The sequence below is a fragment of the Ptychodera flava genome, chromosome 7, assembly GCF_041260155.1.
Source record: "Ptychodera flava strain L36383 chromosome 7, AS_Pfla_20210202, whole genome shotgun sequence".
Classification (NCBI taxonomy): Eukaryota; Metazoa; Hemichordata; class Enteropneusta; family Ptychoderidae; genus Ptychodera; species Ptychodera flava.
Window position 1 is genome coordinate 39,554,140 of NC_091934.1, and position 17,145 is coordinate 39,571,284.

At 38.1% G+C, this 17,145-nt stretch overlaps 2 protein-coding genes across 2 annotated transcripts in view; both read right to left on the minus strand.

The window, feature by feature from the left end:
* Window positions 1–17,145, minus strand: part of LOC139137531 (uncharacterized) — a 330,561-nt gene that overhangs the window by 160,605 nt on the left and 152,811 nt on the right. The gene's annotated exons all lie outside the window — the stretch shown is intronic.
* On the minus strand, window positions 4,777–17,035 carry LOC139137517 (uncharacterized). Its single transcript, XM_070705668.1, has 7 exons — window positions 16,940–17,035; window positions 12,179–16,072; window positions 11,882–11,968; window positions 11,411–11,578; window positions 10,767–10,904; window positions 8,027–10,597; window positions 4,777–7,203 (listed from the first exon to the last, which is right to left on the minus strand). Exons 1-7 carry the CDS (start codon window positions 16,953–16,955, stop codon window positions 4,811–4,813), a joined length of 9,267 nt encoding a protein of 3,088 aa, XP_070561769.1. The 5' UTR covers window positions 16,956–17,035; the 3' UTR covers window positions 4,777–4,810.

Sequence of the window (17,145 nt, forward strand, 5' to 3'; positions counted from 1 at the left end):
ATAATTCAAAGGCACTTTCGATTTTAACTGTTTCCAAAAACTGAGTTAAAACTCTCAAAAATGCGCAGAAAATTGAATAAATAATAAGAAATTAATAAGAAAATTGGGTGTTGACAAACTGTCAATTTTTAGTTCACCGCTACAGCTACAGTTTTTGTTGTACATACTGTATAATTGCCATTATGAGGAGACACCTGCACAGCTGTGAGCTAAAAAATTTAAGGAATGCTCCTCTTGACGGAAAGCATAGCCAAAGGTCTATACTGCATTCATAATCCAGTGTTCGATAAATATTGTTGAGATCGTAAAAACATGGCGTTAGAGGGCGCTATGCAATATCTTCTTTCCCTGGTGTATCCGATTCGATTCGCTCGACCATAATCAAGTTTGGCCGAAAATCATGATTCTATGTTAGAAAAAGGCTTATGGCAATGATGTTTGACAATCACATAAATCATGCATCTGAGAGTGACTGGTACGATCCGATGGCGATTATCAATGAAACGTCTTCCTGGTTTTACTGCACATACACAATTTGTAATCGTTATCCAAAACACGCTTTGATTCATCCTCAATTTGCAAACAAAGAATATTGTCTTCTAAATGCAGATATTCGTGGACACTTCAAATAGCTAATAGCATAAGACATTATGGTAAGTATGTTTAGTAGTAATATTGTTTACAGCCTTAATATCAATGATATCATCACATTTGAATATTAACAAATAGGAATGGGAGCACTTTGAATTGTTAATGCCGATGTACAAACAAACAAATAAAAACAAACAAGTAACAAAACGAAAGATAACAAATTTTAAGACAAATTGTATGTTTATTTCAATCTATTTCTCTTTCACTGAGTATTTATCATCAGAAGTATGAGTATTTCAAGCCTGGTTACAATACTGTATGTACTTACAATTTACAATTTGCGAAACTTAAGTAAATTAATATGTTTTATGAAAAAACAATCAGTGGTGATCACTGCATTACGCATTCATCAAGAGAACAACAGAATAAACATGGGGATAAACATATATAGACAGGCGTCATTCATTTTGAGGTGGTAGATTCTGATCTCCACCCGCTTGCTGAATGTTACGATAGCAGGACGTAATTTTGGATGATATTTTCAATGTTTTGAGCATAAAAACTAGTCACTTCATAAATCTTGTTGAAATACGGAGTGTTATCCTTGGTAACTAAATCTCCGTTGGCGATCCATAATCAGAACAATGTGACCAAGCCATAACGTACATCTTAGTCATAAGTTCAATAATGACAAACATGTAGTAACAAACACAAATATAACACCATAGACAGATTACAAATGTAAGGTTGACTACTGGTTTTAAGCTCAAAGGAAAATTCAGTTTACGTCAAAAGCGTATTATATTACACAAAAAGAGGCTGTGTTAACTGGTTTTAAAGTTGGAATTTCGAAATGACTTCGGAAACAGAACTTCATTTTACGAAAACAGAATCAAGTGCTTGAAAATAATAATACATCAACGTTAACGTTATTGTCCCCTTAGATAGGATGAATCATCATTATACACAGCTGCCCTTTAAACCTGTATTATTCAACAGAATGGATCCCTAATTTTCCTCTTGAGCGAGGTACACAAATGATTTAATGTTATAGGTTGATAACCGAGTAACCAGCAAACATGGTGCTAAGGTATTCCATAACCTTCATTCAAAATAAGTTTACAATACTCTGATATACCTAAGCGTTTGTTGGTTTCCTGGAAACACGTCGTACACTAAAATTGCATCAATAACTTGTTTATATTATGTAAATATAGTTATATCTGAAAAACATTATTACAAAACGAAAAAAATACATACTATATTGTGGTATGTATGTATGTATGTATGTATGTATGTATGTATGTATGTGTGTGTGTGTGTGTGTGTGTGTGTGTGTGTATGTATGTATGTATGTATGTATGTATGTATGCGCAGATGGATGGATGGATGAATGGATGGATGGATGAATGGACGGATGATGTGAATGTGTGTTTATATTAATCTTCACTATCTACTGAACCTTTCGGCAGTTCATTCTATACATGTGAAATATTATAATATAATGTTTACATTTAAAAAGAAGCTTCTATAAACTTGTGATACGCTTAGTCACGTATAGGATCGTTTTATAATTTCTGGATAACACGCATTCAGGTAGTACCTTGTAAGATGCCACAAAAGATGAGAGTAAATAAAGTACTATTATGAAACGTCAATGAAGGGTCGTGCCAGATCCTTCATAATACAATATACTACGGCTCCCCTTTTAATTAGCCCAACGGCGTAAATAGTGAATATACAATTGCAGTTTCTCCTTCAAGATTTATTTGTTAAGTCAAAATGATTCCTGCTAATATGGCATTGATTATCTTATTACACAAATTGTGTTGTAGTCGGTAGATGAATTGAGTGTACTCGGTATAGAATTCCACTTACGTTGTTTGTGTTGTGCTTGAAGTGTAAACACTGAGAAGAACACTCGAAAGCTGCATGTACTGTATATTTATGTCAAACATCTAAAGAGCCATACTTAAATATTGGTGTCATAGAAAAGCAACTGAATATTACTTTATGGCTATTGAAATTTGACTTAATGGTTAACATGTATGCCACAAATGTTGGCGCTGACTAAAATAAACACGCTAAAAGGGTTTTTTTAAACTGTAGTGTACAATGACAAATGACAGATTCATAATTACATTCCCGTTCACGAGGCGATTCATATATTCCAGTGCTTTAGTTTGCAACTAGAGTAACATTCGATGTTCCATACGCAACACTGAATGTCATTGAAGGCGTTTCTGATTCAATGAAGGAGAACTGTCCACTCAATGCCCCCATAAAAGCCAAAATGGTGAAAGACTCTCCAGCTGCTGGCGTATAGTCTGCACTTCCTACAATCAATTTTCCATTGAGGGTAACGTCACCATCAACCTCGATGGTTTGCCTCAACTGGCCAGATATGGCGACTTTGAGAACAGTTCCAATTCCAAGTCTAAGGTCACCAGTCACTGTTGCTTTGTCTAGGATGGAGAAAGTTGCACTCCCAACGTCAACATTGCCAAGTAAAGATCCTCCGAGTTCCATTACTCCACTGTTGACGGCGATAGTTGTTGCCTCTAAAGAAGTGCCTCTTCCTACATGTAACAGGCTACGCTCGTGATCCTGAATGTAAGAGCCGATATGCAGGTGTGCCCGGTGAAGTATGGTGAGAGTGTTGTAATTACTGAACAGAGCAGACCTTAAGTCGGCATTGGTGTCGTTTACAGATAGAGTACCATAGTTCTCAATTCTGTAGTCATCATACCTGTTAGACTGAATTGCATTCTGACTTGGACCTTTGACGTAGATTTCGCCGTGATTCAAAATAGGCCCTTTAAAGTCAATTTTACCTCCCTCCCAGTTAACTTTCCCTTGATTTATGATGTCCAAGTTCTGACCGATTTTACGAACGGCCCCAGTGTCACTTAGTGTTAGCTGTCCTTTGTTAATTATGTATTGTTCTGGACATACCGGTAGCATCAATGAGTTGGAAGCTGGGTTGTAGCTACTTTCCTGGCATTCGTCTTTACCATAAATAGAACCACTTGACCATGTAACAAAGCCTTTAAGAACAACTGCGTGGGGTATAGCCATGTTTCCACTGATATCGGTATCTGCTAGGAAAACCCCTCCACCTAACACTGTTCCCATCAAAGTAACATGATTTCCCATCATGCGTGAATGGACGCTGAAATGTTGCCCGTCTGGAAATCTGTGGTTGAATCTAATTTCCGAGTTGTTAGACTTGATCCAACCAATGTTGTTGAGAGCGGTGTTGATTTGTGCATATTGTTCGGGATGCATCTCCTTAACTTCGACAATTCCAACATTTGTTAACAGACCATTACCTGTCAAGCCGCCACGTTCAGATATGACCATCAGTCCATGTTCTTCATTTCTCAACTCCCCAGATGCAACATCCATCGGTGAATAAATCTTCAGGGTACCATGATTCTGCAGTGATGCTATGGTGGACGCTCTGGTTTGAGTGGACCCACGTACCAATAATGCAGCATCAGTTTCAATTCGGAGGATGCCATCACCTTCAATTGTTCCAGCACTGAATTCTAAAATATTAGTCACGGTCAATACGCCATGAATACGAAGTGTACCGCCAGCGATGGTAATATCAACGATTGTTACCATAGAGTTTATTTGTAGGGTACCACCACTCTCAACAGTCACTGGCATTGACAATGTTTCACGACTGACGATGGCAAGAATACCCCCGGACTGCACAACTCTGCCAGCACCAGTTAAGGCACCAGCTGTAATGTTGAATATGCCTCCTGATATGTGGATTACTGAGGAGAGAGAGGCTTCGCAAACTATTGATGACCCTCCATGTCTAGCTGAAGGTTGCCATTATCAACATAAATCTTGCCTGAATTCTGAAGTGGTATAGCGTACAAGATGTTCGCATTGTTATTGTATTGCCCAGATGTGACAGTTCCACGATTTATCATCACTGCTTCCTGACTGCTGTATCTACGGATCGTGCCAGCATAATGAAACAAGTGCCCAGATTCATCAATAATAAATTGAGATGACCTTTTCAGTTGAATGATTCCTGAGGCTGCGACACCAGTATAGCTTTTGGAAGTCAGTGCAGCATTGTAATCAAGCTCCTTAAAATAATTACCTAAAAGCCACATTCTTCTGTTGACGTGAATGTTAAACAAAGTCATATCTGGTGAGAACATTTTCCCATTAAACCAGCCAAAATTGAATATGATTAGACGGGGCCGTTTCCGTCACCATATATTTCTCCGCCTGAAAATGTCATCCTACCTACCACAACTCGTTTTTTGACCACAAAATTACCATATGATGTCAGCTCTACAACTTTGACATTTGTTGCTTCATGAAAGACTAGTGTACCACGTGACAGTTGAATTCCATTTACACTGGCAGGAGTGAAAAATTCAACTTCTGAATTAGAATATGGCATCTGAAGTTTCTCAATGAAAATATTTTGACTTCCTCTGTCAAATTGCACCGTAAGTTTCCTATACGAATAGCTGCTAGTATCTAGGACAACACTGCCATGTATAGCCACTTCAGAAGTGTTCTTAAATTGATAATTTCCGGGTCCTAGGGAAAACAAACCTAGCCATGTCACTGTCAGATCACCACTGCATATGGCCTTTTCCGTCGGCATTGCATATATCTTTCCACTGATTATTTTGACCGTACCAGTACTTAAGAAAGGTACCTTTAGGTCAAGACCTGTGTCCGATGTCAATCCTGAGTTAATGATTACATCTTGTATGTTGATAACATATCCAGAGGCGGATCTTGAAATGACACAGCTTCTGAAGACTTCAAATGTGCCATCCAGTAAAAATACTCCACTGTACCTTGTCTGGATATTGGTGTTTGTCATCTGTCGGATTCTGCCATTGAGAACTAAAAGTCCCGATTCTATTGTTGCTGTAGAAGAGCTTCTCGTTATCAACAAGTCATCGACAATTAAGAAAGAGTCTGCCTCTTCTTGACCTGAATAGTCATTTTCATCCATCTCTCCGATCATATCAGTCAATCCTGGATGACTAAACATTGAACCAATCTTGATGTTACCACGATACAAATCCATCACTTTTGTTCTTAGAACACCTGTTCCATCAATAGTTCCACTCTTTAGTATCACCTTCAGGACATGCAGGTCTGTGTTAACATACAATGTCCCTCCATCTACTGTGATCATTTCTATCTGCAAGTTCTCTGCGTGATTTACGTGAACTGATCCAGAATCCAAATAAAGATGCTTAATTTTTCCGATTAAGCCGTCTATATTGATATTGCTTGTACCGGATACCTTCAATGTTGAGTTTGAAAGGTCGAGTGAACCTTCAGAATTTAAGATTATGTCTGCATCGTCGAATTCAAGCCTTCCCGAAAATTTTACTGTAACTTCTCCAAGAAGAGCTACACTTGAGATGGTAAATGTTCCCTCGCTGACAATTATTTTACCATAGTTTTCCAATAAAACATTGCTTTGCAAACTCACTTTTGCCGATGGTGCCCTTATTTCCATGCTTCCAACATTGTACACTGATGACGTACCTCTGGAACTCCTGTGCCGGTTGAACTTAAAATTCCCTTCAAAGATCCACGAGTTTGTGTTGTTTATCACTGAATCTAACAAACCAAATTCAATATAACCTTCCGAGATTGATGAACCATCTATGTAAATGTGTCCATCGTGTACTTCCAAGAAATTGCTGTAACTTGTAGTAGGTGTAAAATAAATATGAGCTGATGATTTAACATGTAGAATTCCTGATACAATGCCACTGTACCAGGTCATATTACCGGTGACCACAAGTTTATCTGTTATTTCAAGGAAGGAACTGGTCTTATATGACCCAATAACTAACTCGTTTGTTGTTAAGCGACTCAGTACATACATCTTGGCATTGTTGTAGTTCCACGGAGTGAAAAACAGTGATTTACTGCCAACGTTATCGTGATCATTACCGTTTATTTCGACTGTTCCAGATTTGGTTAACTTAAGGATGTCAACAAAGCTTGTATCTGAAAGGTAATCAACTTTGCAGTTTCCCCCTGCAGCGATCAAGGTAATCAAGTTTCCTTCGCTATCATATCCGTGTTGCATCGTTTGACCACTTATCTGCAAGGTTCCATCATGCACCAAAATTTTCCCTGTGCCAGCAAAAGTAACATCTGTCAGGTAAAAATCATGCCCGTCAACTTCGAATGAGCCATCATGAATGAAATGCAGCGTTGTCTGTGAAATTTCACCTCCTCCTAGAACTTTTAAACTTCCAGCGATACTCATATTTGCAATATGCTGGTAAAAAGGATATATATAAAGCACCTCGTTTTCTGGTATAAATGTGTTCCTGTGATTGGAAATAGTTCCAGTTCCCTTGAGATAAAATACGTTTCCATACAGATTAAGAGTTTCGCTGCTATCCCCGATAGACAGGTCGGTATTTACGTTTACATACACAGAACTATAGGTTGGAGTTCCTGGGTAATGAAGCTCTGTTGTTTGGGTTAAATTGATCTTTCCACCATTGAGATATGACTGGTCTCGTGATGAACCAGCGATGGTCACCAAAATATTAACCTCAAGCTCACTACCTTCCATATCGATAGTGCCTGAAAGACATAAGATTCAGAACATACAAGTCAGGTGTGTATAATATTAAATTGGATGAGCATTCCTACAGCTATTGAGCATTCGATGAAAAAATCCACGAAAAGATGAAAAGAGAAACCTATTTTCATAAACAGATTTTGGCGGGTTGGAAAGTTCAATGACGTGTTTTTAAATAATTCAGTGATTTAATATTTAAACCAAATACATAGAAAATGTAATAATGGTAGTGAATCCTTAATAAAGAAGAGCTTGCATATTGAACACGAGTATCATTACTTCAAAAAGTATAAATGGCAATATATATTTACATTTTGTTTTACACATGTTAATTGACTGTACAAAGTGCATAAATACCATTATATTCATGGGAAAATGTTCATTAAAATCAACCTAAAACGACCAGTCATTTTGCTAAAAGACATGAATATAGACGAACCTTGCGCACAATGGGTAAGTTAAATTACGCCCATGAATATATGAGTGACTATTGAGTCTGTCATTTCGAGGGCAGAGTAGATGCGTCTTAAAGGCTTCTTGGAGGAAATGTAGAATGATGATGACCTTATATTGATTTTAATGCAAATCATGTGAGATATTCTTATCCATGTCAAGGAAAAATACAGAAAATTGATGGTAGCAAACGCATTGGTTCAATTACCAATAATTACAATATAGGTCGTAGACAATATTATCAGCACAATATAATCAGTTAATTAAATTGATAGCTTTTAAAAAACAATAACCAAGAGACAACAGATAAGTTTAATAAAATATCATTAAAGGTTACAATGTAAATATTTCAAATGGTTTTAATAGACTCACTTTGTTCCAAGTGCAGCTTGTCAACTTTCATGTGTCCGATATGGAGGTTAAGGTGAGCGCCTCTGATTAACTTCAGGAACTTCAAGAACTTCAGCTCATTTGAAGGCTCTGACGAGTACAGATTTGCCTCAGCACCATTGAGGTCTATGTATAAATCTGAAAATTCTCTCTGGGTTAAGTTCAGCTTTGTATATCTGTCATACACATAAATACCTTCGTCTCCTGCAAAGTTGATCTCACAAGATTGCATAACACAGTGATTACTTCCTCCACTGAAACTAATCCATCCCCCTAACATGACATTAATGATTCCTGACGTAAAGTTCGAGTCTTGAGTTAACCTTAGACCACTATTCCCGTATATCTGCACTGATCCATGATTATGAAATGGAATATTCAAGTTACTTGTCTTGAATACATGAACAGCACCGTAGTTGGTCACACGTGGAACACCAGATCCACTTTTTGACCAACTAATACCCAGCAGTCCAACCTGTGCGTACGCCATAATTGTCAGATTGACAGAATTGGTCAGTGTAAAACTCCCATCTGTATGGATCAAGCTGTGATGGATTTCATAATTTCCACCAATGTTCAAACCATTTGGATGCATTGTACCATAAATCTTCCAGGTTGCAAGCTCCTCCTCTGTCGACACACTCCTTGCTGTTCGTGTCGAGTAACCATGAAAGGCTGTATATGAATCATAAACCTCTATAACAGCAGTTTTGATGGCATTTACACTTGCGCCACTACCGGAAAACAAGATGTTTTTGGCTCTGCATGATGTTCCTAAACTAAGGTGACCATTATATTTTAATTCAATTGATCCAACGTCAAGTTTTCTGTTGAAAGCTGTTTCAATGCTCAAAGTTGATCGGTACAGATCAATCCCACCAACAGATCGAAGGTTGGTCTGGTTCCTGATTTCAGTCATACCACTAGTAGCTACAAACTGACCAACAGTTTGACAAACGGGCGATGTAATTGTTAGTGTCTGGGCTTCCATTGTCAATGTTCCCTGTAGGTTCAAATGGACATCATCCAGAAACTCATGATTGTTTCCTCTAAACTCAATGTTTCCTGAAGTCAGCATTTCCACCTTTCCATTGGTGATTTGGCTCGATTTTGTCAAAACTAATGCGCCTAGTTCGACAGAAATCTGACCATAACTGTAAAAATCAGCACTGATTTGGAGAGTGCCATCGATGACTATTTTACCATAGTTGTAAACACTAGTTTGGGAGCCAGATGATAGCACACTTACAGTATGACCATGTTCTATGTGAATAAATGCTGCTGCTTCAATTAATAGGGAGCTATCGCCCAACAGTTGTACTGTTATGGGCCCATCTGCGATAAAAACATCATCATAGAATTTGAAATTACAATCACTTATTTGCTTATAATAACTCCCTACATACAATAACTCTGATTTTCCATATATTTCTACATCACATTCAACAGTTGCCCTTTTCCACTGCAAAAGTTCATCAATAGCAATCCGTCCATCTCCACGAATAATAGCATATTCCCAGTACATTTTGTGAACTGTTAGATTCTGGTTTACCACCAAATCACTGTTACCAGTCACAGATATCAATGATATGCTATTCAGTATGCTCCCGAAAGTGACTTTAGAACCGGACAACCGCAGTGTGGCCGAGCCAGCTTCTACTGTGCATTCTGTTGTGATGTCGTGTATCCCATTCACGAAATCTAATTCATTATCAGCGTCAATGTCAATAGTACCGGTACAAGAGGTGTCAGAAGTCAGTCTCAGCTTGCCTTTCATAATTTGCAGTTTACCATGGTTGTGCATGACGGGGCCAAATGTTAGATATGTATCTACAAAAACTACAAGAAGTCCGAAATTGGAAAAAATACCTGACTGCACAGGCCTTGTACTTTCCAAATGAAAAGTTCCAGTTTCATGATTTGTGATTGTACTAACGCCGAGTTTCAGTTGGTTTCTAGTGCTTCTGTAATATACATCACCGTGGTTCTGTAATGCTATAGCAAGAGTATTGTGGTAATTTCCGTAACTCGACCAATTATTGAAAATATCTATTTGTCCATCATTGTAGACTGAACCTTCTCCTGATATTGTTCCCCATGTCCAGACCACTTGGCCATGTATTACAATCATCCCATTGATGACTACATTTCCTTTTAGGAGTAGCCTTCCATTTTTATGCACAGTAATGTTACCAGAAACAGTCAAGGTGCTTTCAATGGACAGTTCTTGAGTATAGTCACATGAAAGAAGTGCATGATCATCACAGGGAGTTCCAAGGCTTATTGATTTGACAGAAACCTGGGAATTTACTCTGACAACAATATTCGTTGAATGATAGCCAATGTGAGCATTGCTGCCTTCAGATGGAAGAATCCCATTATGCCAATTCAAAGCTTCATCCCAGGAGCCACCGCCGTCACTTGACCAAAACACACCATCGCCTGATTGACTGCATTCCTCCTGACGAACACATCGATTTGACCAATCACACCACACACAGTCAGCAGAAGATGAGCAACTCCCTGTATCATTGTAGGCAAAGCACTGTACGCCTGCAAAAGTGCAATTTTTATTTTTAGAATGTATGATTAATTGAAACATTAATGTTTACATAGTTTGTCTTATTCAATATTTCAAAGGTCGAACCCTAAAAGATTTTATTAATTTCCATTTGATTTCGATCGAAAGTTCCGAACATAATAAAGAATAAAAATGAAATACCTGAACTGCAGCTACTTTGAAAACACATTTGAGGACCAGAGCGTGTTTTGGAGATGCAAAGGTTACTACTTGGATGCCATGTACACAGGTTGAGGCTGCTACAGGAATTGCAGTCAGTGTTACCTTTGCAACTATCACCTGCAGATACACAAGTCAATAACAACCCTAAATTGTCAGTTCCTAAAACCAACAGATACAGCTATTTTAATGGCACATTTTGATTGGTCACTATATTGGGTTATCACTTTGTGCAATCCATTTACAACTCCGTGATCTCTGAGCTTTGAGAAAGTTTACATACTACATCTTAACCTTATCAAGAGGATTTGATATCATTTCATAATATAACAGAACTTATTTCAAATTTCAAACATTCTAAGTCAAATTACCTCAACTAAAGCGTCGTGAAAGGTGTGATTTTGAATTCTATTTATCCGGTGCACATTGTTTTTATTTGCATTATAGGGTAAGTTTCTATAAGACTTCCTTAGTCCTAAATTTCCCATTTTAATGATAATGATGACTTTGGCTGCTTTGTCAGGAAGTTAACATAAGGAAGATGAAAGTAAACAGAGAAGGAGGAGGGCTGAATCTCTGTGATTGGAAGCCTCAACGTCTTTATTGAAATGAGGAAGAAAACTCACTTTGTTGATCTATGTTCCCTTGAATTGTCACGGCATTAGATATATGTAAATAGCTGTTTGCATAGAATGAACCACTAATGGAAACTTGACCACCATGGAGAAGAGCTGGCCCATTGATTGCGGCCACTCCTAGACATTGCAGTGATCCATCATGTAGCTCAAGAGTTCCTGTAATACATTTTAAATAGCATATATTTACAAAATTGAATTTTGAATTTTGTTCTTTAGATCAAAGGAAATATTTGTACTCCACTTTATTATGATCATTTGATCATCATCCAGACGATATGCCGATAGTATTTATTGGCAGTTCTTTGAAAAGAGCGGTTTCACCAAACAAACCATTTTACGTGCAAAACAGAGATCATAATATTATCAATATTTCTGAAAATAAGATGCGAAGCTTGGAATCATATTTGACTAGGGAAAATGCTAATAAATTTCCACGAGTACCATAGATAATGTACTCACCTACACTTAAACCACCATTTGCTTGGTTACCTCCATTTAACTCAGTTGTTCCGCCATTTATTCGAAGTATTCCAACACAAAATGCACCTAAAAACGAAAACGTACTTATCAAAGCAAGAAACAAGTAGAAGGTTATTACTCATAATTTGTGATCAATGGTAGATCAGCTTTTAGTTAATAACTCTAAAATTTGTACCTTACTTCCAATGTCATACAAGACAACCTTCGTTTGAAAACAGTTATGTAATGACAAGCTGAACTAATGCATATGTTGTATACAGAAGAATATGGTCTTACCTTTTAAATAAGCATTTCCAGATATTTGTAGTTTATTGACAGTGACATTTCCCAAACAGTCAAATGATGTACCCTCATCCACAACGATGCTGCCACGTCCACGTGCTGAACAGGAGTCAAGCAAATCATGTGTCCCCTGACCAAAATGGAGTGTTGCTTTGGCCTCAACTTCAATACTGCCAGTAAATGAAGTACTGCCTTTGAGTAGAAGTTGACCTCTCTTCATTTGAAGGTGACCAGTGCTGCTGAATTGCAGATCAAACAGTGTTTCATATTCTCGCCGTGTTGAAACAACTATTTCCCCAGCGGAGTGGAACTTTCCATCACCATTTTCACCTGTGTATATTTTCAACGGGTAGTTTATTTCAATAGCTGACGATTCCTGGTTCATTAAATATGAACCATTCAAAACATTTAGTGTGGTATTAGCAATGACCTTGCAGTTTTCGATTATTGTAATGTTTGCGTTGCTTTGTGTTTTGCTATTGTCTGATTGGAAAACGACTTGGTTAACGGTCATATCAGAACTGGAGATGACACCACCTTTCCAAAGTAAAACGATTACATTTCCTCTTCCACTGAAATTGCCATCAGTCAATTCCATCTTCTCTATGTTGAAGGAGACTTCATCGAAATGAACTTGTCCAGCTAGTATAGACAATGACTTGATAGGCATTTCCATTGTATATAAAGCTTCCGTTGCATATAAGTGTAGAATGCCTGCATATACTTCTATTGCCAGACTATCAAGTTGTCTATGCCACTCAGATGAGATTCCCACAAAGATATTTGCTCCGTTCACAATCAGCTTTGAACCCTTGTTGAAATACGAATTGTTACCAAGGTCAACTGATCCATTGTTTCCAAGGAACGTTAATGTGTTCATTTCTCCTTCTAGATGATAGGATCCTTCAGATGTGGAAGAATCAGGGACCAATACAGTGATGGACGATGTGTTTCTCCTCATAACTACTTCACCATTATTGTAAAAGCCAGTGCCACAAGAAAACCCTGCTGAAGTGATAATCAGTGAACCAGAGTTAACAAAACAGCATGAAGATCCATCATTGTTGTGGTATATACTTGTTTGACCTTCGATTATGAATGTTGCTCCTTCTCTATTTAGAATGGTTGAACCACTGCCAAGTTCAACAACAAGGTAGGTCCTGATATGTGCCTTTCCTGTGATGACCAAATTACTAGATTCTAACACGATTGTTTTTCCAAATAAATTAACCTCATCGAAGATGACAATGCCAATGTTCCGAATAGTCATTGCGTGTATGTTGGCATTAAGAGTGTTTATGTTTATCTCATCACTATGGACTGTCGGAGCAGATACAATACCACCAAGTACATCCAAATTGGAAACTGTAAGATTTGCTCTTAACTCTAAGGTGCCTTCAATAATTGTTATCTTTGTCATGCTACGTCCAATTTCTTCATTATCTTGTTCTTGCAATATGACATGCGAATCACTCTTTTTCAGGATCAAAGTCTGCAGGCTGGACAAGGAGCTTAACACTAATGTTGAACTTTCCACTTGAAGTGATCCACACTGTAGATTCATTGCGTCAAAACTTTGATGATTGTCAGTGATTATGGTTGTGTTCATTCCAGCTTCGAATGAGCCTTTCAGTAGAGCTGAATCTCCAAACTTTACAGTAGAATTGTCGGCAACATTAGTGTAACCAAAATTATGGAACTCTACATATATATGGATGTATGTTTTTGCTGTGGGTGCCAGCGACTTGGCGCTTGCAACCTCGAAAATACCATGATTCTGAATCACACCGATGCCTCTGTTGTTGCATTTGTGAAAATATTTGTCACCGCCCATAGTCAATGTGGCACCCTCCATAATGATCAATCGACCACCATCTTCAATGCAAAGGGTATCTCTGATCAGGGCAGTCTCTTCCCAGGATCCTCGTTGACCAATTCTTACCATCAAATTTGAAAGATATTTTTCATTTTCATAACTGTGGTGGAAGCTGATGAGTTGTACATCGATGGATTTATCTATTGATGGCGATGTAATACTCCCACCATAAAAATCAAGATTGTCAATATTCATGTTGTTTTTAAGCTGTATGACTCCATTGAACATTGTCAAATTTGTGATGCTAGTATCCAGTGCAACATCCAGAGTGCCCCCTTCGATTTTCATGTTGTCAAGTGTTACTAGAACATCACCAATCAGAGAAAGCTTGCCTTCTGCCAACTCGATATCATTGATTTCACTCTCCGAGTGGATCACTATCTGTAATTCGCCATTGGTAACAGAGAGTTTGTTCAAAATAAGATTGCTAGTTGAAATCACAGAACTTCCCTCATTGACTCGTAAAATGCCATCGCAGAACAGTTTTGATTCTTCATTAGAATGAAAAGATTGCACAATGGTCTCTGTCTTGGCACTAGTGGTGAATATTCCATAGTTGTTAAAGGTCGATTCAACTTTAAAATCACCTCCTTTGGCTTGTATCTCTCCAAAATTAGTTATTCTTGCACTTATTGTCACTGACTTTTGAAATATTACTTCACCGTAAATTAGCATTTCATTGACGACAGCATCTGATGTCATGATATGTGTTTGTTCTTGCACAAGGAATGTAGCATCACGTCCTATGCAGAGATGGCCACCATCTTCAATTGTTAGAGCTTGTTTGAACCTTGATTCAAAAACTGCAGTCTGCGCCAGTGTCAAAGAGACTTGCTGTAGGGAAAGTGAGTTCATGTTGCGAATGTTGGTATTGTTTGCTATGATTTCTCCATGACCTTTCATCACTCCTCCTCTCCAATCGAGCTGTTTGCAAAGAAGATGTCCTATCACTTCTACTGTTCCACTCTCAAAGATAAGATTGTCGATAGTTGTGTCTTTCTGTACGATAATAGTGCCTCCTGATACTACAACCAGCAGGAGATGTACGGATTCTGTTATCTTAAAAACACCAGCACTCTTGATTTCAATAAGATCAAAATTAGTGGCAGATACACCAGCAAACATGGTCGCAGAGTGTGATACCTCAAGTGTTTTAAGGCGGGCATAAGCTGGCGGGGTGATCATAGTTAGGGATGTTGAAATGTCACTTGCTTTGAGTGTACCGTCTCCATTTAGAATTGTTTGTGAGATGATATGTTCTCCAGTCTGGAACATCAGTGAGCTATAATCCATAAGGTCTACACGGCCAGATATCAGTGAAGCACCTCTAATCGATAAAGTTGTTTTCCCACCGCATGTAATCCTTCCATAGCTTTGGAAATTTCCATGAAGTTCAACAACGCCATCTGACTTATGATGTTTCAAAATGGCAGATAGAGTACCAAGATTGGTCATTTTCCCCTTTGGTGAGTATAATGTCATTGGGGAAAGAAAATGAAGATGTGCGGAGGAGGGTACAATGAAGTTTGAATCAGAACTCAACACCAAAGACCCAGGACCAGAAAGGTTACCAACAGTATTGATCACTAAACTGCCCAATTCTAGGGTCTTCTCATTATCACCATACAAGACTAACTCCTGGACGTTTAGCTTAGAGTGTTGTCCTCCTTGTATTCCCCCAGCAGACCAAAGAAGATTATCGACGTCACAAAAGTCAGCTACTGTGAACTGGCTATAACGGTTTTGAATTGTTAATTCTTGACAACTCATGTTAGAGTGACTCGATAACTTTCCTCCCTGTATTATAATTTCGTGGACGTAAAAATTCAGAAGATTCTGGTGGCTGATTAATGTTACATAGCCATCCTCGTCGACGGTTACTGAATTTACTCTCTGATTCTGCACGCTGTTTTGAATTGTCAGTATCCCATGGCTTTCCACGTTAATATCATTAAGCACATCACAGTTGGAAATCTGAACCTCGGCTGTGCTTACAGCTAAAACACCCTGCACTGTAGGACAAAGCAAAGTTAAGGTTACAGTTACGATTCAGTTATCATTCATGATGTACACAGTAGCACTTGGATAACACCAAACAATGCAACCTACTACTTTGTGGAAAAACATAGTTTAGGGGTCCCTTTACTTTCCTAGGTCAAAGTTTGTCCGAAATTGAAACACTAGAAATAACGTCCAAACTAGGAGTTAACACAGAAAGGGCGAGTCTAATGGAGCACTTGTGGGCAAAGTTTAGACACTTTTTTCAAAATTTTTTGCAGCACGCACTACACACTGACAACTTCTGGGGCCCTGTTTCGTAAGTTTCGTAAATTTTGACGGTTTTGGGGTTCCTTGATAATACAATTGAAATAACAGACTCCGCGCTGACCATTAACGTTTATTTATGGGCGCGGGCTCGAGGAAAGCCAAATTAACGGGCTTGGCAAGCCTAGCCTGTTAATTTTGGGCTTTCCTCTCGCCCTTGCCCATAAATAAACGTTAATGGTCAGCGCGTCGCCCGTTATTTCTATAATATAAGTCAGAATATTTAATCGTAATTAGCCTATGTTGAGTAATTGAGGTTGCAAGGAAAAACTGAAATATTTATTGAATATGATATGTGTTTTCCTCAGAAAATTTAGCCGACTGTTTAAGCAGTACATAAATACACATTTAAAGATATCTTTCATTTTGTTATAATTACAAGCGAACATTATCTAAATATTTGTTCTGACATGCAAGGTGCTGTTATAAGTATTTCAAAGGGTCATACACATTATTCAACGAACGAAACAGTTAAAGGTTTTATCAAACGGAAATTTCCATTGAATTTTATCATCTTTTCTAAGATGTTAGTATGAACATGTGATATCAGTTACCTTTACAATTATCCATTGTTGATGACCACTGATGAGTTCCACCTCCAAACTTAAGCTGCCCACTTGGTACCACATTAACATGACCATTGGATGTGCTAGAACCTGTAACGATTAGCAAATGCAAGACTGCTCATGAACAAGGTTTCATTTAAGGTGCAGATATTTTCATTTTCGGATCATGAAGCAAATTGCAATGTTGATACAAT